This window comes from Leptodactylus fuscus, chromosome 11 (genome assembly GCF_031893055.1).
Source record: "Leptodactylus fuscus isolate aLepFus1 chromosome 11, aLepFus1.hap2, whole genome shotgun sequence".
Classification (NCBI taxonomy): Eukaryota; Metazoa; Chordata; class Amphibia; order Anura; family Leptodactylidae; genus Leptodactylus; species Leptodactylus fuscus.
The window spans coordinates 89,470,309-89,497,542 of NC_134275.1; the positions used below are offsets into that span (position 1 = coordinate 89,470,309).

General features: G+C 45.2%; 1 protein-coding gene and 1 long non-coding RNA gene across 2 annotated transcripts in view; one reads left to right on the forward strand and one right to left on the reverse strand.

Moving 5' to 3' along the window:
• The window catches only part of LOC142185617 (peptidoglycan recognition protein 3-like), a 28,511-nt gene extending 5,127 nt beyond the window's left edge, over window positions 1-23,384 (reverse strand). Inside the window, exons 1-5 of the mRNA XM_075261042.1 lie at window positions 23,336-23,384; window positions 22,499-22,703; window positions 21,987-22,105; window positions 19,512-19,707; window positions 1,542-1,615 (exon numbers count right to left, since the gene is read on the reverse strand). Coding sequence (XP_075117143.1) covers window positions 1,542-1,615; window positions 19,512-19,707; window positions 21,987-22,105; window positions 22,499-22,703; window positions 23,336-23,384 — 643 coding nt within the window. The remainder of the gene's footprint in view (window positions 1-1,541; window positions 1,616-19,511; window positions 19,708-21,986; window positions 22,106-22,498; window positions 22,704-23,335) is intronic.
• Window positions 17,238-18,218, forward strand: LOC142184158 (uncharacterized). The gene is made up of 4 exons (XR_012711806.1): window positions 17,238-17,349; window positions 17,478-17,565; window positions 17,608-17,873; window positions 17,958-18,218. It is a non-coding gene; the product is annotated as an uncharacterized LOC142184158 (long non-coding RNA).
• Window positions 23,385-27,234: the final 3,850 nt, after the last annotated feature.

Here is a 27,234-nt window from a genome sequence, read left to right on the forward strand (position 1 = left end):
ACTTAGGTGGTGCATCATGTATTATCACTATTACCCTCATAATAGGTAGAGGAAAGGTGTGCATGTACTTGTGGCTCACATCAGGAATATCACTCACACAGCAGTAGGAAATTGCAAAACCATCTCTGAGTGTCAGAATTACATAATATACAATTCAGCAGTTTCTAGAAGTCACACTGAGATCCCGTCCATATGCAAGTACAATCCTACTAATATTATAAGTGTGAAAGTTTGTGTGTTTGGATGTTTGTGAGTTTGGATGTTTGTTCCTCAATCACGCTAAAACGCCTGGACGGATTTGCGTGCAATTTTCCACAAACATAGTTTTCCCTTAGGATTGAATCACAGGCTACTTTTGGTGCCACTAAACAACATGGCTTCCTAGCAGGAGACTCACAAAAGCAGGACTCCTAGCCCCAGCTATAGACTCACACACACTGCCTGGCATTTCCTGCCTCAACCTGCCTGCACACTCCTTACTGTCACCTCAGGAGTCGCCCTCACTCTACTCACTCACATTTACATATAGCTTTCCACTATATAACACATCACATTGTCTGTATCACTACATACACAATACAACACATCACATTGTCTGTATCACTACATACACAATACAACACATCACATTGTCTGTATCACCACATACACAATACAACACATCACATTGTCTGTATCACGACATACACAATACAACACATCACATTGTCTGTATCACGACATACACAATACAACACATCACATTGTCTGTATCACCACATACACAATACAACACATCACATTGTCTGTATCACGACATACACAATACAACACATCACATTGTCTGTACCACGAGATACACAATAAAACACATCACATTGTCTGTACCACGACATACACAATAAAACACATCACATTGTCTGTACCACGACATACACAATACAACACATCACATTTGCTAGCCCACCAAACTTTTTAAAGCACTTTTACAGTGTCACACGTCTGTGTCCGCCCAATTCTCAAATCACCGCAGACGAAGTCGCGGGTAAAAGCTAGTAAGCCATATATAGCCTAAATATTGGTGACATGAGGCTATACAGGCTGTGTGTCTGCACTATTTTCTAAGATACATTCTCAGTTTTTATCTCTGTCTCCCTATCCATATACATGCTATTCAGTAACTACTGCCAATAGACAGAATACAAGCTGCCATAAGGAGTAGCCTGTATTCTGCCGCTTATCCGCACTCTAGTAAATATGTTGCACAAAGGCCGATGACATTATACCTCCGAGTGTCACCTGCGTTGTCTTCGCACTTACTCTGAAACACCTTGAGTGATCATTGCACATGAACGGGGTTTCCCCACAAATCAGGGTTATGGCAAATCATCTCAACATCCAATAAAAAGGTGGGAAACCAGTTCATGGAGCAGCCATAAATGGTGTAACTGGTGCCAATCCCAGTTCCCTTAAAGTAAATAGCGTTTTGTAGATGTAAAATGATTTTTTTGATTTATAAAAATTCTATAAATTTAGCAAAAACGATAACACATTGAGCTTACCGTGTATGACCATGCAAGACAATGACAGAAGCAAAAGGAAAGGGATCATGATGCCTGGACACAGGAGCGACGCACTACAAGAGAAGGATATTGTGTAGAGTTATGTATAAGGGCCGTGTGGACGAGCTGCTTATAGAAAGATCTGAGCTGCTTCCTGGAGCTGCTATTATAGCCGTGCTATATATCATGTTGTCAGGGTTGAGAAATCAGGAGTGGTGGAACTTGTTTCTTTGTCTTCCCGTACATGGAATACCACACTTACCACAATGGTCATAGCACTTATATAGTAACGTAACCAGAAATCCCTTAACCCCTTCATGACCTCCCTACTTCGGGCCCTAAGAAGAAATCAATTAGGTTTAGTTTCTTCATTGTTGACTTCCTAAAGTTGTAACTTGTTTAGTTTTTTCAACACTGTAGCTGAATGGGGGCTTGTTTTTTTGTGGGAATGGCTGAATTTTTCAATGAATGTTGCCGTAATACAAGACATTCCAGTATGTACATTGTTTTCATCACAGTAATATACAGTAATGAGGTTATATAATGGCTCCCGTTATAAGCAGGATTGATTTATGGGGGATTTCCAGTTACCCCACAAATATAGGCAGTCTTTATGCTATCGTTGGAGCAACACACAATCACCATTACAGAATGACAAGTCTGATAGACAATGAAGGCTTTTTATTTGTGGGAAAAGAAGTATTTTTAATAACACTATTAAATACTAGCTGGTACCCGCGACTTGGTCTGTGGTGATTGTAGCAGTGGGTATATACAGGCGCGGGTAAGGTTTTCGTACTGTGTATAAGGGATGGGATATGAAATGTAACTGTGTATCTTGTTGTTGCTGTAATTCTGAGAATACGTGAGACTTTTGTGATGAATGTAATTTGTATTTCAGCCGCTATATATATGGTGTTGGTATAAACTGTACATACAGTCCTATGAAAAAGTTTGGGCACCCCTATTAATCTTAATCATTTTTAGTTCTAAATATTTTGGTGTTTGCAGCAGCCATTTCAGTTTGATATATCTAATAACTGATGGACACAGTAATATTTCAGGATTGAAATGAGGTTTATTGTACTAACAGAAAATGTGCAATATGCATTAAACCAAAATTTGACCGGTGCAAAAGTATGGGCACCCTTATCATTTTATTGATTTGAATTCCCCTAACTACTTTTTACTGACTTACTGAAGCACAAAATTGGTTATGTAACCTCACTGAGCTTTGAACTTCATAGCCAGATGTATCCAATCATAAGAAAAGGTATTTAAGGTGGCCAATTGCAAGTTGATCTCCTATTTGAATCTCCTCTGAAGAGTGGCATCATGGGCTACTCAAAACAACTCTCAAATGATCTGAAAACAAAGATTGTTCAACATAGTTGTTCAGGGGAAGGATACAAAAAGTTGTCTCAGAGATTTAACCTGTCAGTTTCCACTGTGAGGAACATAGTAAGGAAATGGAAGACCACAGGGACAGTTCTTGTTAAGCCCAGAAGTGGCAGGCCAAGAAAAATATCAGAAAGGCAGAGAAGAAGAATGGTGAGAACAGTCAAGGACAATCCACAGACCACCTCCAAAGAGCTGCAGCATCATCTTGCTGCAGATGGTGTCACTGTGCATCGGTCAACTATACAGCGCACTTTGCACAAGGAGAAGCTGTATGGGAGAGTGATGAGAAAGAAGCCGTTTCTGCACGTACGCCACAAATAGAGTTGCCTGAGATATGAAAAAGCACATTTGGACAAGGCAGCTTCATTTTGGAAACAAAAATTGAGTTGTTTGGTTATAAAAAAAAGGCGTTATGCATGGTGTCCAAAAAGAAACAGCATTCCAAGAAAAACACATGCTACCCACTGTAAGATTTGGTGGAGGTTCCATCATGCTTTGGGGCTGTGTGGCCAATGCCGGCATCGGGAATCTTGTTAAAGTTGAGGGTCGCATGGATTCCACTCAGTATCAGCAGATTCTTGAGAATAATGTTCAAGAATCAGTGACGAAGTTGAAGTTACGCCGGGGATGGATATTTCAGCAAGACAATGATCCAAAACACCGCTCCAAATCCTCAGGCATTCATGCAGAGGAACAATTACAATGTTCTGGAATGGCCATCCCAGTCCCCAGACCTGAATATCATTGAACATCTGTGGGATGATTGGAAGCGGGCTGTCCATGCTCGGCGACCATCTAACTTAACTGAACTTGAATTGTTTGTCCAAAATACCTTTATCCAGGATCCAGGAACTGATTAAAAGCTACAGGAAGCGACTAGAGGCTGTTATCTTTGCAAAAGGAGGATCTACTAAATATTAATGTCACTTTTCTGTTGAGGTGCCCATACTTTTGCACCGGTCAAATTTTGGTTTAATGCATATTGCACATTTTCTGTTAGTATAATAAACCTCATTTCAATCCTGAAATATTACTGTGTCCATCAGTTATTAGATATATCAAACTGAAATGGCTGCTGCAAATACCAAAATATTTAGAACTAAAAATGATTAAGATTAATAGGCGTGCCCAAACTTTTTCATAGGACTGTAGTGTCTTTGGGACAGAGGGATTACAAGTGAATATACTTGGATATACGACATTGTAGGATTTGTTATTTTCCGCCAGTACATGTCAGTTTTGGGCACAGGATACTCTTGAGCAGCCACATACAGTTGTCCCTGTGAGGAGCCTGGTGTGGTAAATGTATTCCGGCTACTCTCAGCGTTTGTCTTTGGGATTTATTAATGGTCAGTGTAAAAGCAACTTAAGGGGAAATTGTAGTCGTGTGAATTGTAATGGGGAATGATTTGGTATAATTGGGATGCGTGGGGTTAACACACTGTCACCTGTAGCTGCTCCTGTAGTGGCTGCAATGAGATTTGTTCCTAGTAGTGTGACACGTAGCCTCGCGCCATTACACAATCGGGTGCAGCGAGATTACGCATGAGTAGAACAGGGACGCCAATCTTCAGTTCTAGTTTATGTGAAGGGACGCCGGGTAATTCTAAGGTGGGCAGTAAGGCAGATTGGTGACATTATTATCCACCGTTACGTGTTCGTGGTGTGTTGAAACGGTACATCGGTGACTTTGGTTCATAAAACCGCAGCAAAATTTGCAACAAAAACGCTGTGTTAACGCAATGTGGTGCTTCAGCCTTAGGCCTCCTGCACACAAATGGCACGGATACGGTTTTCACTGACCTATAGATTAAAAATAAATTTACAGGGCTGCAAATATGTACAGGTGTAGGAAAGGTATAGGAAATATATAGGACAGGTGTAGGGAAGGTATAGGACATATATAGGACAGGTGTAGGAAGGTATAGGACATATATAGGACAGGTGTAGGAAAGGTATAGGACATATATAGGACAGGTGTAGGGAAGGTATAGTACATATATAGGACAGGTGTAGGAAGGTATAGGACATATATAGGACAGGTGTAGGAAAGGTATAGGACATATATAGGACAGGTGTAGGGAAGGTATAGGACATATATAGGACAGGTGTAGGGAAGGTATAGGACATATATAGGACAGGTGTAGGAAGGTATAGGACATATATAGGACAGGTGTAGGAAGGTATAGGACATATATAGGACAGGTGTAGGAAAGGTATAGGACATATATAGGACAGGTGTAGGAAAGGTATAGGAAATATATAGGACAGGTGTAGGGAAGGTATAGGACATATATAGGACAGGTGTAGGAAAGGTATAGGAAATATATAGGACAGGTGTAGGGAAGGTATAGGACATATATAGGACAGGTGTAGGGAAGGTATAGGATATATATAGGACAGGTGTAGGGAAGGTATAGTACATATATAGGACAGGTGTAGGGAAGGTATAGGACATATATAGGACAGGTGTAGGGAAGGTATAGGACATATATAGGACAGGTGTAGGGAAGGTATAGTACATATATAGGACAGGTGTAGGAAAGGTATAGTACATATATAGGACAGGTGTAGGAAAGGTATAGGACATATATAGGACAGGTGTAGGAAAGGTATAGGAAAGGTATAGGACAAATATAGGACAGGTGTAGGGAAGGTATAGTACATATATAGGACAGGTGTAGGAAAGGTATAGGACATATATAGGACAGGTGTAGGAAAGGTATAGGACATATATAGGACAGGTGTAGGAAAGGTATAGGACATATATAGGACAGGTGTAGGAAAGGTGTAGGAAAGGTATAGGACAAATATAGGACAGGTGTAGGGAAGGTATAGTACATATATAGGACAGGTGTAGGAAAGGTATAGGACATATATAGGACAGGTGTAGGAAAGGTATAGGAAATATATAGGACAGGTGTAGGGAAGGTATAGGACATATATAGGACAGGTGTAGGAAAGGTATAGGACATATATAGGACAGGTGTAGGGAAGGTATAGGACATATATAGGACAGGTGTAGGGAAGGTATAGGACATATATAGGACAGGTGTAGGAAAGGTATAGTACATATATAGGACAGGTGTAGGAAAGGTATAGGACATATATAGGACAGGTGTAGGAAAGGTATAGGACATATATAGGACAGGTGTAGGAAAGGTATAGGACATATATAGGACAGGTGTAGGAAAGGTGTAGGAAAGGTATAGGACAAATATAGGACAGGTGTAGGGAAGGTATAGTACATATATAGGACAGGTGTAGGGAAGGTATAGGACATATATAGGACAGGTGTAGGAAAGGTATAGGACATATATAGGACAGGTGTAGGAAGGTATAGGACATATATAGGACAGGTGTAGGAAAGGTATAGGACATATATAGGACAGGTGTAGGAAAGGTATAGGACATATATAGGACAGGTGTAGGAAAGGTGTAGGAAAGGTATAGGACATATACACTCACCGGCCACTTTATTAGGTACACCTGTCCAACTGCTCGTTAACACTTAATTTCTAATCAGCCAATCACATGGCGGCAACTCAGTGCATTTAGGCATGTAGACATGGTCAAGACAATCTCCTGCAGTTCAAACCGAGCATCAGTATGGGGAAGAAAGGTGATTTGAGTGCCTTTGAACGTGGCTTGGTTGTTGGTGCCAGAAGGGCTGGTCTGAGTATTTCAGAAACGGCTGATCTACTGGGATTTTCACGCACAACCATCTCTAGGGTTTACAGAGAATGGTCCGAAAAAGAAAAAACATCCAGTGAGCGGCAGTTCTGTGGGGGGCGGAAATGCGTTGTTGATGCCAGAGGTCAGAGGAGAATGGCCAGACTGGTTCCAGCTGATAGAAAGGCAACAGTGACTCAAATAGACACCCGTTACACCCAAGGTAGCCAGAAGAGCATCTCTGAACGCCGCACAGTACGTCCAACTTTGAGGCTACAGATGGGCTACAGCAGCAGAAGACCACACCGGGTGCCACTCCTTTCAGCTAAGAACAGGAAACTGAGGCTACAATTTGCACAAGCTCATCGAAATTGGACAATTGAAGATTGGAAAAACGTTGCCTGGTCTGATGAGTCTCGATTTCTGCTGCGACATTCGGATGGTAGGGTCAGAATTTGGCGTCAACAACATGAAAGCATGGATCCATCCTGCCTTGTATCGGTAACGGTTCAGGCTGGTGGTGGTGGTGTCATGGTGTGGGGAATATTTTCTTGGCACTCTTTGGGCCCCTTGGTACCAATTGAGCATCGTTGCAACGCCAAAGCCTACCTGAGTATTGTTGCTGACCATGTCCATCCCTTTATGACCACAATGTACCCAACATCTGATGGCTACTTTCAGCAGGATAATGCAATGCCATGTCATAAAGCTGGAATCATCTCAGACTGGTTTCTTGAACATGACAATGAGTTCACTGTACTCCAATGGCCTCCACAGTCACCAGATCTCAATCCAATAGAGGAGCATCTTTGGGATGTGGTGGAACGGGAGATTCGCATCATGGATGTGCAGCCGACAAATCTGCGACTGCAACTGTGTGATGCCGCCATCATGTCAATATGGACCAAAATCTCTGAGGAATGCTTCCAGCACCTTGTTGTATCTATGCCACCAAGAATTGAGGCAGTTCTGAAGGCAAAAGGGGGTCCAACCCGTTACTAGCATGGTGTACCTAATAAAGTGGCCGGTGAGTGTATAGGACAGGTGTAGGGAAGGTATAGTACATATATAGGACAGGTGTAGGAAAGGTATAGGACATATATAGGACAGGTGTAGGAAAGGTATAGGACAGGTGTAGGGAAGGTATAGGACATATATAGGACAGGTGTAGGGAAGGTATAGGACATATATAGGACAGGTGTAGGAAATGTATAGGACATATATAGGACAGGTGTAGGAAATGTATAGGACATATATAGGACCTGCTGTATATTTTACAGCTCAATTTGTCCCAGACACACAGCGGCAAAAACAGGATCTATGTGTATGGGCCCATTGACATGTACATGTAAAGTTTGTGAGATTGCAGAGATAGTGATGTGAGTTTGGGTTTTGTGGGGGTCCTGGTAAAAACGTATGTGCACTATTGTGACGAAAAGTAGCCTATTGCGCAATCGAGTATAGTGACTATGTTTGTGTAAAATTTCAGCCAAATCGGTGGAGCGGGTTTTAATTGAGGAACAAACATCCAAACACACAAACATCCAAACTCACAAACTTTCACCTTTATAATATTAATAGGATATCATATAATGTATAAAAAAAAAATTCCACTATTTTTTGGGAGGTATATATAGTTCTTGTTATGTTCTACAATGCAGGAAAAAAATCTATTAAGGTGCCACATTTTGCGACCCATAACGATTGTATTTTTCCATATAATACACAATTGGGTCTAATTTCTCATATTACACTGTTGTGGCTCAAATGTGTGGATAAAACCTCAAATTTTATTTGGAATATTTAAAAAAACACATATATACAAAAATTAGTGCTATCACACGCAGGTGAGGAAATAACGCTCTAAATCCCCGATCCTTCTCTATGGCAGTGAGGTTTGGGGCCCAGCCACCTACCCAGACCAGTCAAGGTGGGATTCCAGCCCAACAGAGAACTTCCACCTGGAGTTCTGCAAATACCTGCTCCATGTCCATCGCAACACCACCAACATGGCCTGCAGGGCAGAGCTAGGCAGACTCCCCCTATGGCTCACCATACAGAAGAGGGCGCTAGCTTTCCAGGCACACATCCAGGGGAGCGACTCCTACCACCACCAAGCATGGCTAAGCCACCGGAGCAAACCAGACATTCACCAACCAAACAGCAGCCAACCACCAAACCAAAAACACCAACAGATGATAACCAAGGCCGAAATAAAGGCGACCACAGAGGCAAACAGAGAGCGGTACATTGAAGAATGGAGAAACGAAATAAATAACTCCAAGAAACTCACCAATGTGTACCAATCCCTACAAAGGGACTACACCATGGCCACCTACCTGGAGAGAATACGCCACCCCAAGCACAGACAGACCCTGAGCCGGTACAGACTGAGCGCCCACAACCTAGAGATAGAGACGGGGCGATACAGGCAGACGTACAAGCCACGGGAGAAGAGACTGTGCCAGCACTGTGACCAGGGGGCCCTAGAAGATGAGACCCACTTCCTGCTACACTGCACCAAATACTCAGCTGTGAGGGCCGTCTACTACCAAAGACTCTCTGCCCACATCCCAGACTGGGAGAAGAGGAAACTACATCCTACTGGGAGAAGAAGAGGCCACTGTGGAGATCGCTGCCCAATACGTGTCCAGCTGTCACCAAACCAGAGGAAGATGAGACTCCACGGACTGTTATATTTATCCCAATACACCCGCCCCACCCCCACCTCCAACCCCCCCATATAGCGGTCACCAACGAGGAGGAAGATGAGACTCCATGGACTGTTATAACCCAAACCACCCCCCCATACCCATCACCCACCCAACCCAACTCTCCCCCCCACCCCCCCCATCGCCCACTTTACTAGCTTTGGCAATGCCAAATACCTATTCGGACGTGCCAATAAAGCATTTTTGATTTGATTTGATAATATCTTGTATACCCCGTTTTAAAGAACTAGCAGTTCCTAAATTGATCTGGGCATTAGGGAGGTAAACAGAATGACACAGTTCCTCACAAGATACATTGATTGTGGGAGTTGTAAAGATAAGGACACTCAGCTAAAATAATGGCAGGCAGTATTGGCTAGATAAGTGCGGGAGCTACAGATGTAATACTATGTTGACCAGAATATACACCCCCTACTAATGTATAGGAGGGAAGCAGCTGGATACAACACAATTGTCCCTGAATACTAGCAACAAAAGATTAAACACTGTGATATTTTATAGTGTTAAAGTGCTCCTGCCTAATTGAAAGTGTGACAGTCTTCTGATGAGTTTATGACCACTACACCCCTCAGTACAAAACATCAAGGGTCAATAGAGACACCCTGATAACATTGGAATGTTGTCTCTAACAACCTCCGCACCGCAAGACTCTCATATAAAGATGGGAGAGAAAATGTGTTTAAACCCTATGCTGGAGAAATACGAGCACAGATGGTAGACTAACTCTCTACGCGTTTCCCCTGGCATTAGACAATATACCAGGTTCATCAGGAGAGTACAACTGGTATATTGTCTAATACCAGGGGAAACGCGTAGAGAGTTGTTACGTCTACCATCTGTGCTTGTATTTCTCCAGCATAGGGTTTAAACACATTCTCTTTCCCATCTCTATATGAGAGTCTTGCGGTGCGGAGGTTGTTAGAGACACACACCTGGACAAAATTGTTGGTCCCCTCATTTAATGAAAGAAAAACCCACAATGGTTCCAGAAATAACTTGAATCTGACTAAAGTAATAATAACCAAACTAAATGCTGACAATCCACAAAGCTTCTGGGAGAATATTGTATCGACAGATGAGACAAAAATCTAACTTTATGGCAAGGTACATCAGCTCTATCAGAAGAAGTTGGAGGAAAAAGATGACCGGCAGCTCTCTGAGGAACGTTAAAAAATAACTTTTAATTCAAAAAACTAAAACATCTCAAACATAACAAAAAAGTGACAGAACTCAAAAATGAACCCCCATAAAATAAACGCTGCTGACGCGTTTCGAGGCTGTTAAGTCTCTATCTCAAAGCATAAATATCGAAAAGAATCGTCCTGATTTATATATGTGTGCAAGAAGGTTCAAGATTACATACACCGGATGAATTCAGTCATTCAAGCTGTTGCATTAACTCTTAATGTTCTACATTCTTCAAATTATGATATAGGTGCGAATGCACACTGGTATCGAAAAAGCATGTACTAGAAGGATGTGATTTTTTTCCTCCAACTTCTTCTGATTACATTACCCCTTCAAGTCTAGGAGTATCCATGCACATCACTGAGAAAATCTGCATAGGTGAGCCACAGTTGAGTTTTTTCTTTGTAACATCAGCTCTATGTTCACAGACAGAAAAATGAAGCCTATCTTGAAAAGAACACTGTCTCTACTGTGACACATGGAGGGGGCTCTGTTATGTCTCTACTGTGACACATGGAGGGGGCTCTGTTATGTCCCTACTGCGACACATGGAGGAGCTCTGTTATGTCCCTACTGTGACACATGGAGGAGCTCTGTTATGTCTCTACTGTGACACATGGAGGGGGCTCTGTTATGTCCCTACTGCGACACATGGAGGAGCTCTGTTATGTCTCTACTGCGACACATGGAGGAGGCTCTGTTATGTCTCTACTGCGACACATGGAGGAGCTCTGTTATGTCTCTACTGCGACACATGGAGGAGGCTCTGTTATGTCCCTACTGTGACACATGGGGGAGCTCTGTTATGTCCCTACTGTGACACATGGAGGGGGCTCTGTTATGTCCCTACTGTGACACAAGGAGGGGGCTCTGTTATGTCCCTACTGTGACACATGGAGGAGCTCTGTTATGTCCCTACTGTGACACATGGAGGGAGCTCTGTTATGTCCCTACTGTGACACATGGAGGGGGCTCTGTTATGTCCCTACTGTGACACATGGAGGGGGCTCTGTTATGTCCCTACTGTGACACATGGAGGAGCTCTGTTATGTCCCTACTGTGACACATGGAGGAGCTCTGTTATGTCCCTACTGTGACACATGGAGGAGGCTCTGTTATGTCTCTACTGTGACACATGGAGGAGCTCTGTTATGTCCCTACTGTGACACATGGAGGGGGCTCTGTTATGTCTCTACTGTGACACATGGAGGGGGCTCTGTTATGTCTCTACTGTGACACATGGAGGAGCTCTGTTATGTCCCTACTGTGACACATGGAGGAGGCTCTGTTATGTCTCTACTGTGACACATGGAGGAGCTCTGTTATGTCCCTACTGTGACACATGGAGGGGGCTCTGTTATGTCCCTACTGTGACACATGGAGGGGGCTCTGTTATGTCTCTACTGTGACACATGGAGGGGGCTCTGTTATGTCCCTACTGTGACACATGGAGAGGGCTCTGTTATGTCCCTACTGTGACACATGGAGGGGGCTCTGTTATGTCCCTACTGTGACACATGGAGGAGCTCTGTTATGTCCCTACTGTGACACATGGAGGGGGCTCTGTTATGTCTCTACTGTGACACATGGAGGGGGCTCTGTTATGTCTCTACTGTGACACATGGAGGGGGCTCTGTTATGTCCCTACTGTGACACATGGAGGGGGCTCTGTTATGTCCCTACTGTGACACATAGAGGAGCTCTGTTATGTCCCTACTGTGACACATGGAGGGGGCTCTGTTATGTCCCTACTGTGACACATGGAGGGGGCTCTGTTATGTCCCTACTGTGACACATGGAGGGGGCTCTGTTATGTCCCTACTGTGACACATGGAGGGGGCTCTGTTATGTCCCTACTGTGACACATGGAGGAGGCTCTGTTATGTCCCTACTGTGACACATGGAGGAGCTCTGTTATGTCTCTACTGTGACACATGGAGGGGGCTCTGTTATGTTCTGGGGCTGCTTTGCAGCATCTGGCGCAGGGTGACTTGAATCTGTGCAGGGTACAATGAAATCTCAAGACTATCAAAGGATAGATTGTAAGCCCTCGGGGGCAGGGCCCTCTACCCCACTGTGCCAGTCGGTCACTGTTAGCATTATATCTACCTGTGTATTGTATGTAAATCCCCAAATGTAAAGCACCATGGAATTAATGGTGCTATATAAATAAATAATAATAATAATTCTAGAAATGTGCTGCCCAGTGTCAGAAAGCTCGGTCTTAGTCGCAGGTCATGGGTCTTGCAACATTGGTCTTGTTAAATATTTGTCATCAAGCAGCTTATAAACGGCAATGACAAACATTTGTAATGCGCTTTTTCTCATGGAAACTCAAATTGCAGGGAGCACTGTGGAGTAGAATTAGTGGCTGGCGTGCAGGCACTCATCCCCAACACCCACAAAGGTCAGTTGTTTTTATGGCAAGCTAATTTAGCTATCAGTATATTTTTGGCAATTTGTTCTTATTAACTTCAGAATTGCATTGTGACTATTCCCGGGTACCATCTTATGTGAGACAGTAGAGATTTCTACACAAGCTGTTTCCCTTACACAACAGAACTTATGGTAAGAAATAACGGTAAGTCTTACACAAGCTCGGGGTTACAATTGTTTGTTGCCTATACTAGAAAACCACAAAAAGTCATAATAAATAACACACGATATTAATGTGATCTCACTATGGTTATACAGCACGTCCACATATTTTGGTGGGGGGTGGGGGTCAATTTTGCACTTGCTTTGTCAAATATGGTTCTTTAACCAAGAGGTTCATAGTCACCCTACACGTATTCATGGTTACATTGTTTCTAACTAAGTATCACAAGGCTCTTATGTCTGTGACACACCCAGGAGGCTTCATTGTTGATCCTTGAGTTTTTGTTCTAATCTACAGTATGTTTGGCTTCTCACCATAACATGGCCCCCACAGTCCTGATCTCATCATGCAGTCCGTCTGGGGTGACATGAAAAGACAGAAGGATTGAAGCAAGCGACATCCACAGAAGTTCTCTAACATGGTGGCAGGAACAGTCTTCCAATTCTTCCAAAAACTGTCCGCAAGAGATGAACTGATGAAAAGGTCAAAGGTCACACCAAATAATGACAGGATTTACTATACATTTTTTTTTCTTCAATCACTTCATTTTGTTAATTGACATACATTATTAACCTTTCTATTTCTAAAACCTCCTTACTAAGCAGCAGTTTTCCCCCCCACCGAACTTTTGCACAGCATTGTAAATATGATATTATAGTAATCGCTGATGGTTCACAACATGCACATACATCACTTCATCCATTAAGAAAGGAACAAGGCCCTCATTCTCAAGGGTAGAGAAGAAGTTGTGGAGCAACCCCTATAACCCTGACTTTATTCTACTAATTATCCTCGGATATACCCCCAGAATGACTCCCCCACTCCCTATGGGACAGAGGAGGGTTAAGGGTTTACGTTAGACATTGTGATTGGCCGGTCTGATAAGATGCGTCTTTAGTTTCGTTTGAAGCTATAGAAATTGGTAGTTAATCTGATTGTCCGGGGTAGAGCATTCCAGAGAAGTGGTGCAGCTCGGGAGAAGTCTTGTATACGAGCGGGGGATGTTCTGATAATAGAGGAGGTAAGTGTTAGGTCATTGAGTGAATGGAGAGCACGGGTTGGGCGGTAGACAGAGATGAGGGAGGAAATGTATGGAGGTGCGGCATTATGGAGAGCCTTGTGGGGGTGGGGGAGAACTTTATATTTTATTCTATAATGAATAGGCAGCCAATGTAGTGACCGGCACAGACCGGAGGCCTCGCTGTAGTGACCGGCACAGACCGGAGGCCTCGCTGTAGTGACCGGCGCAGACCGGAGGCCTCGCTGTAGTGACCGGCCTGATAGATGATCTGCTGTATTCAGAATAGATTGTAGAGGGGAGAGTTTAGTGAGGGGAAGACGGATTAGTAAGGAGTTACAGTAGTCAAGGCGAGAATGAATCAGAGAGACAATAAGTGTCTTTAGTGTATCGCTGGTGAGGAAAGGGTGTATTCTGGAGATGTTTTTGAGGTGGAGGCGACATGAACGTGCGAGTGATTCAATATGAGGGGTGAAGGAAAGGTCTGCGTCACACATGACCCCGAGGCAGCGGGCCTACTGCCTAGGAGTTATAGTAAGGCCTGAGACTGCAATGGATATATCAGGGACAGATCTATTAGATGGTGGAAACAGTAGTAGCTCAGTCTTAGAGAGATTTAGTGTCAGATAGGGCGAGGACATGATATTAGAGACAGCAGAGAGACAGTCAGTGGTGTTCTGTATGAGTGCAGGGGTGATGTCCCGGGAAGATGTGTATAATTGGGTGTCATCAGCATAAAGATGGTACCTGAAGCCAAATCTGGCAATGGTTTGTCCAATGGGGGCTGTGTAGAGAGAAAAGAGCAGGGGGCCTAGGACCGAGCCCTGAGGAACCCCAACAGCAAGGGAAAGAGGGGAAGAAACAGAGCCCGCAAATGATAGACTGAAAGTGTGGTCTGAGAGATAAGAAGAGAACCAGGAGAGCGCAGTGTCCATGAGGCCGACTGAGCGGAGCAGAGTGAGGAGGAGATGATGGTCAACAGTGTCAAAAGCTGCAGAGAGGTCCAGAAGAATAAGAAGAGAGAAGTCACCATTGGATTTAGCCATTAGGAGATCATTGGAGACTTTTGTGAGAGCCGATTCAGTAGAGTGCAGAGCACAGAAACCAGATTGTAAGGGGTCAAGCAGAGAGTTAGCAGAGAGATAGCGGATTAAATGAGAATAGACCAGGCGTTCCAGAAGTTTAGAGATGAAGGGGAGGTTAGAGACGGGTCGATAGTTAGCAGCACAGGATGGGTCCAGGGAGGGTTTTTTCAATAGCGGGGTTATAACAGCATGCTTGAAGGAGGATGGGAAGATTCCAGAAGAGAGAGAGAGGGGTTAAATATTTTAGTAAGGTAAGTCTTGACAGCAGGCGACAGAGATTGGAGAAGGTGTGAAGGGAAGGGGTCACTACTGCAGGTTGTAGGGCGAGATGAAGAAAGTAGTTGGGAGACTTCCTCTTCTGTAACAGGTTCAAAAGATGAGAATGGACAGTCTGAAGTGCGGTTGGTGAGGGGATCAGTACTATGGTAGGTGTGGGAATCAATGCCACCTGGGCTTGGGCAGTTATTTCCTGACGGATCTTATCAATTTTATCATGGAAATACGTGGCGAGGTCATCGGCACTAAGGTCTGTGAATGGCCACTGTACCTTGGGTGAGTAAGGAGTGAAAAGTTTCAAAAAGCCTTTTAGAGTTGCTGGAGAGAGAAGAGATGAGGGCAGTGAAATAGTCTTGTTTGGCGAGGTAAAGGGCAGAACTATATGTTTTAAGCATAAATTTGAAGTGGAGGAAATCTGCAGGTGAGCGTGATTTTCTCCAGAGACGTTCGGCACACCTAGAGCGCCGCTGAAGAAATCGTGTCTGTGGTGTGTGCCAGGGCTGCTGCCTCCTATGTGGGACTTTACGAGTGGAGGGGGGAGCCACCACATCCAATGCATTTTTAAGGGTTTCATTATAGTGACTGGTGGCCAGATTGGGACAGGAGATTGAGGAGATGGAGGACAGAGAGGACTGTAGAGTATCTGAGAGGTGCTGGGTGTCGATAGTACGCAAGTTCCTATATGCGTGTTGGGTAAGTGTATCTTGTGAAGGGGAGAGGGCGCTGATGGTGAGAGACAGAAGATTATGATCAGAGAGGGGCAGAGCAGAGTTAGTAAATTCAGAAACTGTGAGGAGTCGATGGAAGACAAGATCAATCGTGTTTCCACCTACATGTGTGGCAGAAGAAGAACATTGTGAAAGACCAAGAGAAGTGGTTAATGAGAGAAACTGTGAGGCAGCTGGGGAGTGAGGGGGGCAATAGGGATGTTACAGTCACCCATGATGAGGGTAGGAATGTCACTGGATAAGAAGTGGGGAAGCCAAGAAGCAAAGTGATCCAAAAATTGGTAGGGTGAGCCAGGTGGACGGTAGATCACGGTTAAACGTAAGGAGAGTGGGCGGAAAAGTCTGATAGCATGGACTTCAAATTAGGAGAATGTGAGTGAGGGTAGTGGGGGAATGGACTGAAAAATGCACTGTGGTGACAGAAGTAATCCTACCCCACCACCCTGCCTGTTGTCAGGCCTAGAGGTATGTGAGAATTGTAGGCCACCATGAGACAGAGCAGCAGGGGAGGCCGTATCTGCCTACTGGATCCAGGGCTCAGTAAGGGCGAGCAGGCCAAGGGATTTACTAAGGAATAAGTCATTAATATATTCTAGTTTATTACACACTGAGCGGGCGTTCCAAAGAGAGCAGGTAAGAGGTGAGGGGAAGGAACACGGTAAATATTGCTGAGGTTTGTAGGCCTTCTATGTGTTAGTGAAGGAAGGAGGGCCGGGGTTAGGAGAGATGTCCCCAGCAGCGAGGAGGAGTAACATGGACAGAGACAGAAGGGGGTTCAGTGATTTATGGGGGTGCTTATATTTGGTTTCACTGCTAAAAGAAGTAAAGGGGCGATTAAAGAAACTGAAAAGTGTGTGAGAGCTGCACATGGGAGAAGGAAGAAGAGAGGGACTGACATGGATGGAGTGTACTGGTTGTAGAGATGGAGGAGAGGTCTGATATGTATAGTGTATACTGGTGGTAGAGATGGAGGAGAGGTCTGATATGTATAGTGTATACTGGTGGTAGAGATGGAGGAGAGGTCTGATATGTATAGTGTATACTGGTGGTAGAGATGGAGGAGAGGACTGATATGTATAGTGTATACTGGTGGTAGAGATGGAGGAGAGGTCTGATATGTATAGTGTATACTGGTGGTAGAGATGGAGGAGAGGACTGATATGTATAGTGTATACTGGTGGTAGAGATGGAGGAGAGGACTGATATGTATAGTGTACTGGTGGTAGAGATGGAGGAGAGGACTGATATGTATAGTGTACTGGTGGTAGAGATGGAGGAGAGGACTGATATGTATAGCGTATACTGGTGGTAGAGATGGAGGAGAGGTCTGATATGTATAGCGTATACTGGTGGTAGAGATGGAGGAGAGGTCTGATATGTATAGTGTATACTGGTGGTAGAGATGGAGGAGAGGACTGATATGTATAGCGTATACTGGTGGTAGAGATGGAGGAGAGGTCTGATATGTATAGTGTATACTGGTGGTAGAGATGGAGGAGAGGTCTGATATGTATAGTGTATACTGGTGGTAGAGATGGAGGAGAGGACTGATATGTATAGTGTATACTGGTGGTAGAGATGGAGGAGAGGACTGATATGTATAGCGTATACTGGTGGTAGAGATGGAGGAGAGGTCTGATCTGTATAGCGTATACTGGTGGTAGAAATGGAGGAGAGGTCTGATATGTATAGTGTACTGGTGGTAGAGATGGAGGAGAGGACTGATATGTATAGTGTATACTGGTGGTAGAGATGGAGGAGAGGACTGATATGTATAGTGTATACTGGTGGTAGAGATGGAGGAGAGGACTGATATGTATAGTGTATACTGGTGGTAGAGATGGAGGAGAGGACTGATATGTATAGTGTATACTGGTGGTAGAGATGGAGGAGAGGACTGATATGTATAGTGTATACTGGTGGTAGAGATGGAGGAGAGGACTGATATGTATAGTGTATACTGGTGGTAGAGATGGAGGAGAGATCTGCAGGAAGACAATGGCTAAGATAGTAAGAGACAGTGTAGCTATAGCATACCATGAGGTAAAACTTGTTGTTTTAGGTTGCAATTTACCTGGTGTTCTGCCATGGTTAGCCGGTTCCGTGCCCTGTTTAAGTGCCATGTATAAGTGCACTTTGGTTAATCTGCAATTCGGTTAAGATGTATGCTGCAAATGAAATGCCCCTGCATATGAAATGCTGTCCCACATGCTATATCTACTTATATAGGAAAGCAGAGCTTCAGAACTAGCACTAATTTAAGTTGTTAACTAATTAATCTACAAACAGACACATGAGGAGAGGGCAGTGTGGCTCCAAGTAAACACTTGATTAGAAACAGCCATAAAATCAGTGAGGATCAAAAGACTGACACTAGTACAGATAAGAACACATGGAAATGCAAATATACAGCCTGGATGAAATGCTAGGATATAGTTCAGAGATCAAGCAAGGGTGGATGAAATAGATGATCATATACCATTCAGTATTACAGCAGACCAAGACCAAGTAACAAAATAAATACTCCCCAGACAACCACTTTTAATCCAAAAATGGACATGTAAAAGGTTGCCAGTTGGCCACAGCTCACCAATAGTTTGCCACATCTTACCCATTCACACACAGCTTACCCTGGGTCAGCCACAACTCACCAAGAGTCAAGCACACTGCCCTAAGAGTCTGCCTCAACTCATCCATGCAACTCCAGCTGCAACTCCCCAAAAATCTGCCACAACTTGACCAGAGTCAGCCACAACTCCCCTGGAATCAGCCACAACTCCCCTGGAATCAGCCACAACTCCCCTGGAATCAGCCACAACTCCCCTGGAATCAGCCACAACTCACTGCATCATCGGATCAACCATGGTGCACCATACTTGTTAAAGATACTTTCCCACAAGCAGAGAGTAATGAGTGAGTCAGTCAATATACCATGAAGGGATCACAAGGTTAAATATGGACTACCAGTAATGCAGGGAATAAAGGGGTTAAAGTAATCTAAAATATGTGACAACCTATATTAATCTGACTTACTGGTGAAAAGCATTCAAGAGAAGAGGGAAGCCTACATAGATGTACATTAGGGCACATGTTGTGGACCACACAGAGAACCCCTAAACAGCATTTCATGGAACGGTATCATAGGGTCATTTTAGATGTAGATCTACAGGGTTTTTATTCATTTTGCCAATTATGGTAAAATAAGAACAGCCCCCATAATATTGGTATGCATCTTTATTCGTCTGCATTTCTTGCAGTGTACGCCGATATCTAGGGCAATGTACCCGTCTTAGCCATGAATCTATCCCACTTTTTAAGGTTATTATATAAAGCATCTCCAGGACAAGAAGTGCTAGTGACATCTTTATGACCCTTCACGGTGTAGTTTACTTTGATCTTCTTGAGTTCAACACCGCAACGAATAAGACTTTTGGCTGCATTTATAGCGGCTTCGGATGGGAGACCATCTGTCCCAAGAGGAGAAGAAAGAAGATGTGAGAAGCAAAAAGTGGAAGTAAGTTCTGTGATGATGATCAAGACTTCTATAACTTATATCTGATCCTCTATTGTAACAGATTTAGGAATGAATAAAATAAAAATATCATAAAATGTGACTGATGGGGGTTTGTTTCCTTAGACCTCCCCCCATGTTCAGGAGGTAGGGCCTGCAGGACTAACCATGCATACAACCTGAAAGTTGTTTTTCTCTAAAGATATAAATGTGACCTATATTAGTGTAATGTGCTCGGTAATGGGGTGACAGGTGAATATAATACTGTGTGCAGGGGTCACTATGGGGGATAATACTGTGTGCAGGGACCACTATGAGGGATAATACTGTGTGCAGGGACCACTATGGGGGATAATACTGTGTGAAGGGACCACTATGGGACATAATACCGTGTGCAGGGGCCACTATGGGACATAATACCGTGTGCAGGGGCCACTATAGGACATAATACTGTGTGCAGGGGCCACTATGGGGGATAATACTGTGTGCAGGGGCCACTATGGGGGATAATACTGTGTGCAGGGGCCACTATGGGGGATAATACTGTGTGCAGGGGCCACTATGGGGGATAATACTGTGTGCAGGGACCACTATGGGACATAATACTGTGTGAAGGGGCCACTATGGGGGATAATACTGTGTGCAGGGGCCACTATGGGACATAATACTGTGTGCAGGGGCCACTATTGGACATAATACTGTGTGCAGGGGCCACTATGGGACATAATACTGTGTGCAGGGGTCACTATGGGACATAATACTGTGTGCAGGGGTCACTATGGGGCATAATACTGTGTGCAGGGGCCACTATGGGGGATAATACTGTGTGCAGGGGCCACTATGGGACATAATACTGTGTGAAGGGGTCACTATGGGACATAATACTGTGTGCAGGGGTCACTATGGGGGATAATACTGTGTGCAGGGGCCACTATGGGGGATAATACTGTGTGCAGGGGCCACTATGGGGGATAATACTGTGTGCAGGAGCCACTATGGGGGATAATACTGTGTGCAGGAGCCACTATGGGACATAATACTGTGTGAAGGGGCCACTATGGGGGATAATACTGTGTGCAGGGGCCACTATGGGACATAATACTGTGTGAAGGGGCCACTATGGGGGATAATACTGTGTGCAGGAGCCACTATGGGGGATAATACTGTGTGCAGGGGCCACTATGGGACATAATACTGTGTGCAGGGGTCACTATGGGGCATAATACTGTGTGCAGGGGCCACTATGGGGGATAATACTGTGTGCAGGGGCCACTATGGGGGATAATACTGTGTGTAGGGGCCACTATGGGGTATAATACTGTGTGCAGGGACCACTATGGGGGATAATACTGTGTGCAGGGACCACTATGGGACATAATACTGTGTGAAGGGGACACTATGGGGGATAATACTGTGTGCAGGAGCCACTATAGGGTATAATACTGTGTGCAGGGGCCACTATGGGACATAATACTGTGTGCAGGGACCACTATGGGACATAATACTGTGTGCAGGGGCCACTATGGGACATAATACTGTGTGCAGGGGCCACTATGGGACATAATACTGTGTGCAGGGGCCACTATGGGGGATAATACTGTGTGCAGGGGCCACTATGGGGGATAATACTGTGTGCAGGGGCCACTATGGGGTATAATACTGTGGGCAGGGGCCACTATGGGGTATAATACTGTGTGCAGGGGCCACTATGGGACATAATACTGTGTGCAGGGGCCACTATGGGACATAATACTGTGTGCAGGGACCACTATGGGACATAATACTGTGTGCAGCGGCCACTATGGGACATAATACAGTGTGCAGGGGCCACTATGGGACATAATACTGTGTGCAGGGGCCACTATGGGACATAATACTGTGTGCAGGGGCCACTATGGGGGATAATACTGTGTGCAGGGGCCACTATGGGGCATAATACTGTGTGCAGGGGCCACTATGGGGCATAATACTGTATGTAAATGGGGCATTATACCGTATGGGGGCTAGAAAAGAGGTCAAGTCAAATGTTTACTATGGGGCCCAGTCTTTGCTAGTTATGCCCCTGGTGTATACCATATGTTATAAACAACTAACTCTGGGCTCCTTCATGTGAATGAGGGCCTATGTCTATGTTTAACAGTTTCGTTAGGAGCTTTTAAGAATAGGCAAATTGTTAGTGAAGTGAAAATTTTGTTAGATGTCGACATCCTTCACGTAACCCATTTCTCTACTTACTCTGAAAGTTTCCAATAAAACAGATCCCAATGGACATAGAATTGAATCCTTTGGCATGTGCCCCGACCTTGGACCAGCCTCGACCTTCAAGTATCGTGCCGTCACTGCCGATCAAAAAGCTGTGAAAGGATCACGACAATATTGGTTGTTGTAAGAATCCTTTCCGTAAAGCTGGAAACATCCCAAATCCATTCATCAGGGCTAGATGGTGTTTGTGATGTCATAAAACTACCACCGTACACTGCAGAACTATATAGTGTAATATTTGTATATATATCACATAACAGACTGAGAAAGCTGTAGATACAGAGAAGAACATTATAGCATAGTCTATGGAAAGTTCTGAGAATGTTGCATTCTATGCTCATTGCTCTCATGGGGTTAATAGTTTAGAGCTCCTTTCCCCGTTTTTAGGGTTATGGTTATATAAACTGGTCCATAGAAATGAAGATCCCTACATACATATAACTATGATAAACTCAAAACGTCACCATTATAAGCTGGATACTAACTTGTAGCCGATATCACACCATCCCTGGGTACCGGTGTGGTAGTCTAGAATGTTTCTGGCCCGTGTGATGCAACCATCTTTTGACGTACAGGGAGGGGTGTCTGAATGATGGAAGATCACCCAAGGGACGGGAGACTTTAATGCAGTTTGGCATCCTGTTTTTTTTATACTCCAAGCGGACTTACTTATAATATTAGGACATTCTCCTGGATATTAGAGGGACACACAAAATGAGAGAGAATTATCAGTTCATTGTCATGTTCTCTATTGCATTCCCCATGTCATTCCTATTCTATTATGAATGTTTTCTGCCCTGTGTCTCTGCCCAGAAACCCTCTTCCCATCCCCACCTTGTATTCCATTAGAAGTTACCCATTAATCACATTTTCCTATTTTCCCGTGCAGGGTAATATGATCATTTTCCAGCATAATGATCAGGCCATTCCCAAGAACAGATTAGGCACAGTTCACATCAGTGTTCAGGTTTCCGTTCAGGGAGTCCGCTTGGGGACCCCCCCTTCCCCCCCGAATGGAAACCTATACGCATTAAAAAGTGGTTACCTTCAGGAAACCCGCGGACCCCAAAGACTATAATGGGGTCCATATGTTTGGGTCTCTTCTCTGGTGGCTTTCCTCTCACTGGACCTTGGGTAAGGGGCCACGCCACATTGAGACTTTACATACTTTCTGGTGCTTTCTGGATCCTAATCCCCCTCACCCCCTTTATAATATTGGGGAGATTTGCTTCCCTTATTTTGTACCTGTTTTGCCTTTACTTAATAGTAAACATCATTTGAAAAGAAACGTGGATCATTAGCAGACATGGAGGCTGACTTACCATAGGCCACGGCACAGACAGTCGCCAGGAGTAGTAGGAGACGAGTCATAGTGAACGCAGGAACAACACAGTAGACTTTACTAGAAGGATATTACAATAGAGTATCATCAGGCTCTGTTCACACCAACGTTGTAACAGAATAGAATAGCAGCCCTTTGAAATTCCATCCCACCATATACAGCCTGTACAAGATGCTTTGAAGTCTTAGGTTACAGCCCCACATAGTCACGTGGTTTTTTTGCTGCTTCATTGAAATTTTGCTGTGTTTTTCTCTGCCTTTCCCCCTCCTATTAGATATATAAGGAAAACGTTCACGATTTCACAGCTAAAAAAACTTACACTCTTCAATTTTTCCGCAACTCTTTTTTTCCTGCAATGTGTGGATAAGATTAACCAGAATCTCATTCATTTTTCTGTAGATCCTTAGCCTCAAACTGTCTTCAGACTTTCTTAGGTGGTAATTGTGTTTGCCATCATTACCATTATTTCCCATAGGGGGCAGTGTAAACTTTAAATTGTTACACTTTATGCTGCAATAGAACCTTTTCTATTGAGATAACTTTTTTTTTCAAAAATCTGTAAGATATGTATATAGTGAATCTGTGAGGTTGCAGTGAGACTCACCTTGAAGTAGAATCTCTTCTGGTATAAGAGAATTGATGCGTGTATCATCCTTTATAGATCTGTGAGCTGGCACTCAGTGTGGACAGGGAGGTACTTCTGCTAAACCTGGAGGTCACAGGATGAAATATACAATTAGAATTTGCATAAACGACATTGACATTACTCATCTGATATAATTACCATATTTATATAAAGTTACACAAAACAATGCTCTTTCATCTCAACCATTGTCATACTTCCCCAACTTCTAAAAGTGACTTCTCACCTGATATCCCTTCTTCTCCTTGTCTCCCAGCAGAGATTGGGGCCCTTCAGGTGACTTCAGCCTCTACCTGCAGAGTTTTAGGCCCTTTAAGTTAGTTCAGCCTTGCACCAGCAGAGATTGGTTGGCCCTTTGGGTGAGTTGAGCCTTTAAAAAGCAGTGTTTTTTTGGCCCTTGGAATGAGTAGAGCCTTCAAACTACAGTGCTTTTGGCCCTTGTCATGAGTAGAGCCCTTAGAAAGCAGTGTTTTTGGCCCTTGGAGTGAGTAGAGACTCTAACCAGCAGATTTGGGGGTATCAGGGTGGATTGATCCTAGTAGGATCAGAATTGTGCAGCGCTGATGGTGCAGGAGGAGGAGGAGGAGGAGGAATTGGAGAGGGTGAGCACACACATGAAACTTCATGTCGGGGTGCTTGACATCGGTGAACATGAAAATGATGGGTCTATCCAGTGGCGGTTCATTTTTATGAGCGTCAGCCGGTCAGCACTGTCAGCTGACAGCCGGCTGCTCTTATCCGTAATTATGCCACCGGCAGCGCTGAAGACCCTTTCAGAAAGCACGCTGGCGGCAGGACAGGAATGGACCTCCAATGTGTACAGCGCAAGTGTCAGCCACAAATCCAACTTGGAGACCCAATAAGTATAGGCCGCAGAAGGATCGGAGAGGACAGGGCTGGTGTCGGCCAGGTACTCCCGTAACATGCGCCTATACTTATCCCTCCTGGTGACACTAGGCCCCTCAGTGGCGGTACTTTGGCGAGTGGGTGCCATTAACGCGTCCCAGACCTTGGAGAGTGTGCCCCTGCCGGGTGTGGACCGGAGGACAGTTTGTGGCCTGTTGGAGGATCTCTCCTGTGTGCCACCAATGAGAGTTGATGGAAACCTCTCCATCATATTCTGCACCAGTTGCTTGTGGCAATGACTCATGTGACTGGCCCTCTCCTCTACCGGAATAAAATTACAAACAAAATTTTTATACCGGGGGTCGAGGATTGCAAAAATCCAGTAGTCATTCTCCAGGATTTTGGCAATGCGTTTGTCAGTTGCAAAGCACTCCAACATGTATTCAGTCATGTGTGCCAGAGTGTTACTTGGCGTCACTTGGCTGCCCCCACCAGAATGCTCACTCTCCATTTCCTCCTCTTCCTCCATTTCGCTCCAACCGTGCTGCAGCAATGGGACGCACTGAACTGCCCCGCTACCCTCCTGTGTGACAATGAGATCTGCCACTTCGTCCTCCTCCTCCTCCTCCCTCAATATACGCTGTGAAGCGGACAGGAGTGTGCCCTGACTATCCTGCTGGGATGTTTCTGCTCCTATGCCCGACTCCTCAGCGTCCAATGCGTTATTCCTGATGGCGATGAGGGATTCTCACATCACACACAGGAGGGGGATTGTGACACTCACGATTGCGTTGTCACAGCTGACCCTCATGGTGGACTCCTCAAAGACACGCAAGATCTCGTGTAAGTCTGCCATCCATGGCCACTCATGGTACAGAAACTGTGGGAGCTGACTGAGGAACCCTTGGGTTTTGGAGATGGTACTCCATCAAGGGTCTCTGCTGCTCACACACCCTGCACAACATGTGGTACGTCGAGTTCCAGTGTGTGGGGACGTCGCACATCAGCCGGTGTTCTGGCAGATGGAGGCGTTGCTGAAGGCTTTGGAGGCTAGCAGCGGCTACTGTGGACTTGCGAAAGTGGGCGCACAAGCGCCGCACTTTCACCAGTAGCTCGGCTACATTGGGGTAAGTTTTCAAAAACCGTTGCACCACTAAATTGAACACATGGGCCAGGCATGGAACGTGTCGGAGGTTGGCAAGCTCCAGAGCCGCTACCAGGTTGCGGCCGTTATCACACACGACCATGCCTGGGCCCAGGTGCAGCGGCGAAAGCCATGTTGCCATCTCATCAAGGAGGGCATCCCTCACCTCTGAGGCAGTGTGCTGTCTGTCCCCCAAGTTTATGAGCTTCAGCACGGCCTGCTGACGTCACCCCATGCCAGTGCTGCAGCGTTTCCAGCTGGTAGCTGGGGTCAATGTGATGGCGGAGGAGGTGGTGGAGGTGGAGGTGGAGGAGGGTGGTTCAGAGCCCCTGCCAGGAATGTTGTGCGGGGAAATGAGGTAGACCGCCCCAGATTGTGACCCGCTCCCAGCCTCAACTACATTCACCCAGTGTGCCGTCAGTGAAATGTAGCGTCCCTGTCCGCATGCACTTGTCCACGCATCGGTGGTCAAGTGGACCTTTGTGCAAATCACGGAACTTAGGGCCCGCGGGTTGTTGCGTGACACGTGCTGGTGCAAGGCGGGGACGGCACACCGGGAGAAGTAGTGACAGCTAGGGACGGCATAGCGAGGTGCCACACTTGCCATCAGGTCACGGAAGGCCTGAGTTTCAACAAGCCGAAACGGCAACATCTCCTGGGCCAGCAGTTTGGAGATGTGCGCGTTTAAGGCTTGTGCATGGGGGTGGGTAGCGCTGTATTTTTGCCTGCACTCAAAAGTCTGGGAGATGGTGGGTTGTTTTGAGGAGGCACACAGGGCCGCCGATAGGCCAGTATTACTGGTACTGGCGTCGGGCCTGGCAAAATTGAAAAATGGAGGGGACCCGGTTTTGGCCCGCCACAGTGTGCCGGCCCCCTTGCGCCCGCAGCAGTCATTCAGGGCCGGCGTCAGCGCAGGGCCCCAGCACTTGCCCGTCCCGATTTCAGCTCATCGGCGTCTGTCGGACGCCGATGAGCTGAATACATACGCGATTAAAGCAGGAGTTGTGACAGCTCAGCTCCTGCTTTAAACGCTGCTGCCTGGCTTCGGCGTGTGTAGGCGCGATGACGTCATCACATCGCGCCTACAATTATGTCAGTGGAGTGAGCAGAGAGAGGAGCGTCGGGGGAGCGATGGAAGAGGTAAGTGTGTTTGTTTTGTGTTTAAACATTAAGATGGAACATAAAGAAGGGGCCCATGAAACTGGGGGGCAAATGAAGGGGGGGGAAGACGGCATGACACTGGGGC